Source organism: Etheostoma spectabile, chromosome 16 (assembly GCF_008692095.1).
Source record: "Etheostoma spectabile isolate EspeVRDwgs_2016 chromosome 16, UIUC_Espe_1.0, whole genome shotgun sequence".
NCBI classification, from domain to species: Eukaryota; Metazoa; Chordata; class Actinopteri; order Perciformes; family Percidae; genus Etheostoma; species Etheostoma spectabile.
In genome coordinates this window covers 12,329,934-12,331,310 of record NC_045748.1, presented here as the reverse complement: position 1 = coordinate 12,331,310, position 1,377 = coordinate 12,329,934, and the positions used below count along the sequence as shown (strand labels likewise).

General features: G+C 37.6%; 1 protein-coding gene across 3 annotated transcripts in view; it reads right to left on the bottom strand.

The window, feature by feature from the left end:
• The window catches only part of LOC116704218 (KN motif and ankyrin repeat domain-containing protein 1), a 9,778-nt gene that overhangs the window by 3,613 nt on the left and 4,788 nt on the right, over positions 1-1,377 (bottom strand). For all 3 annotated transcript variants that reach the window (XM_032539507.1, XM_032539508.1, XM_032539509.1), the window contains exons 4-6: positions 724-832; positions 460-636; positions 200-287 (exon numbers count right to left, since the gene is read on the bottom strand). In XM_032539507.1, the coding sequence (XP_032395398.1) occupies positions 200-287; positions 460-636; positions 724-832 (374 nt within the window). The remainder of the gene's footprint in view (positions 1-199; positions 288-459; positions 637-723; positions 833-1,377) is intronic.

Below are 1,377 nucleotides of genomic sequence, written 5' to 3'. Positions count from 1 at the left end.
TGCCGGCAAATTCCTACGCCTTTTTATTTTCAACGCCAAAGCCATTTCTTTTTAAATTTGAACACACCCTGCCTCTGCATCTCTCCACACCCATCCAGCGACATACCATTACATGTGCACACATACACACACACGCACATATGCACACACACAGTAAACTTCAAGGGCACTCATATAGAATATAGTGAGAAAAACACACCAATTTGCTGCTGGATAAAGCTGTGTCATCACTTAGGTGTAACTTCAAGGCTTGACATGCAGAAAACATCGTTTCACTCATCTTACACCTGAAAGGAATAAAATGCAACAAGTTACTCAGTGTGTGATCAGACCTGAGCAGAACTCTCAAGAGTTAGACTGAAATAGTAAAACACTGAGATTAAAAGGATATGGCTATTTAATGCAGTACTCTTATTCAACTGAGATGTGTTGACTTTAAAACCTTCTGGACTACATTACCTCTGTGTTTGGGATTTTGCAGACCCTTTGGACACCTTGTTGGAGCCACCTTTACCCTTTCTACCTTGCGTTCCATCTTGAGAAGCTTCCCTTGATTTTTTGTTTCCTCCCCTTTCCACTTCCTCTGGGTTAGCCTTCTCACTGGCAAAGTGCTCGTAAGATGACATGGGGTCCAATCTTAGGACAAAACACAGGAGTTAATACATACATTGTGTTAAGATGCTGAGTCCTAAAGTCTAAATATTAGTTTAAAGAGATGATTACCCTGTGGTCACCCTCATTAACTTCATGCTCTTCCTGTTGCTGCTACAGCCTTGGTCACCATTTTGTTTCTTCATTACAGACCGCAGCACACCGGCATTCGTGGACCTATCTGGAAACAACAATGCAGCACATTTTAATTTTTTTTATTTTACCAGAAAATGGAATTACATTGAGATTGCAATCTCTTTTACAAGTGAGCCCTGACAAAGAAGGCCGCACATAGAGGATATACTTTAACAGACAGGGATGGACAGGAATAAAAAATAAGAAATGAAAACAGAAAATCACATGTTAAAAAATAGCTCAGACATGTGGATATATTTTTAAATAGGACTTGAATTCAGTATGTGAAATAAGAATTTGCAGTTTTAGCTGATTTTGCAACTCATTCCATGAAGTAGGAGCACTGTAACTAAAAGCAGTGTTGCCAAACTCTGTTTTAGTTTATGGAACATCATATCATATGCCTTACTTCCAACAACATACAACATACAAATGACAAATTACATTCAATATAAAAAACAACACATACAAAGAAACAGATAAATCCAATAGGTCAATCTGTGCAGGACTGTGTGAGGATTGTTAATGATTCTTTATATATTCTTATAAATCTCATTGCCTCGTTTAAAAAAAAAAAAGAAAGCTTTCTCT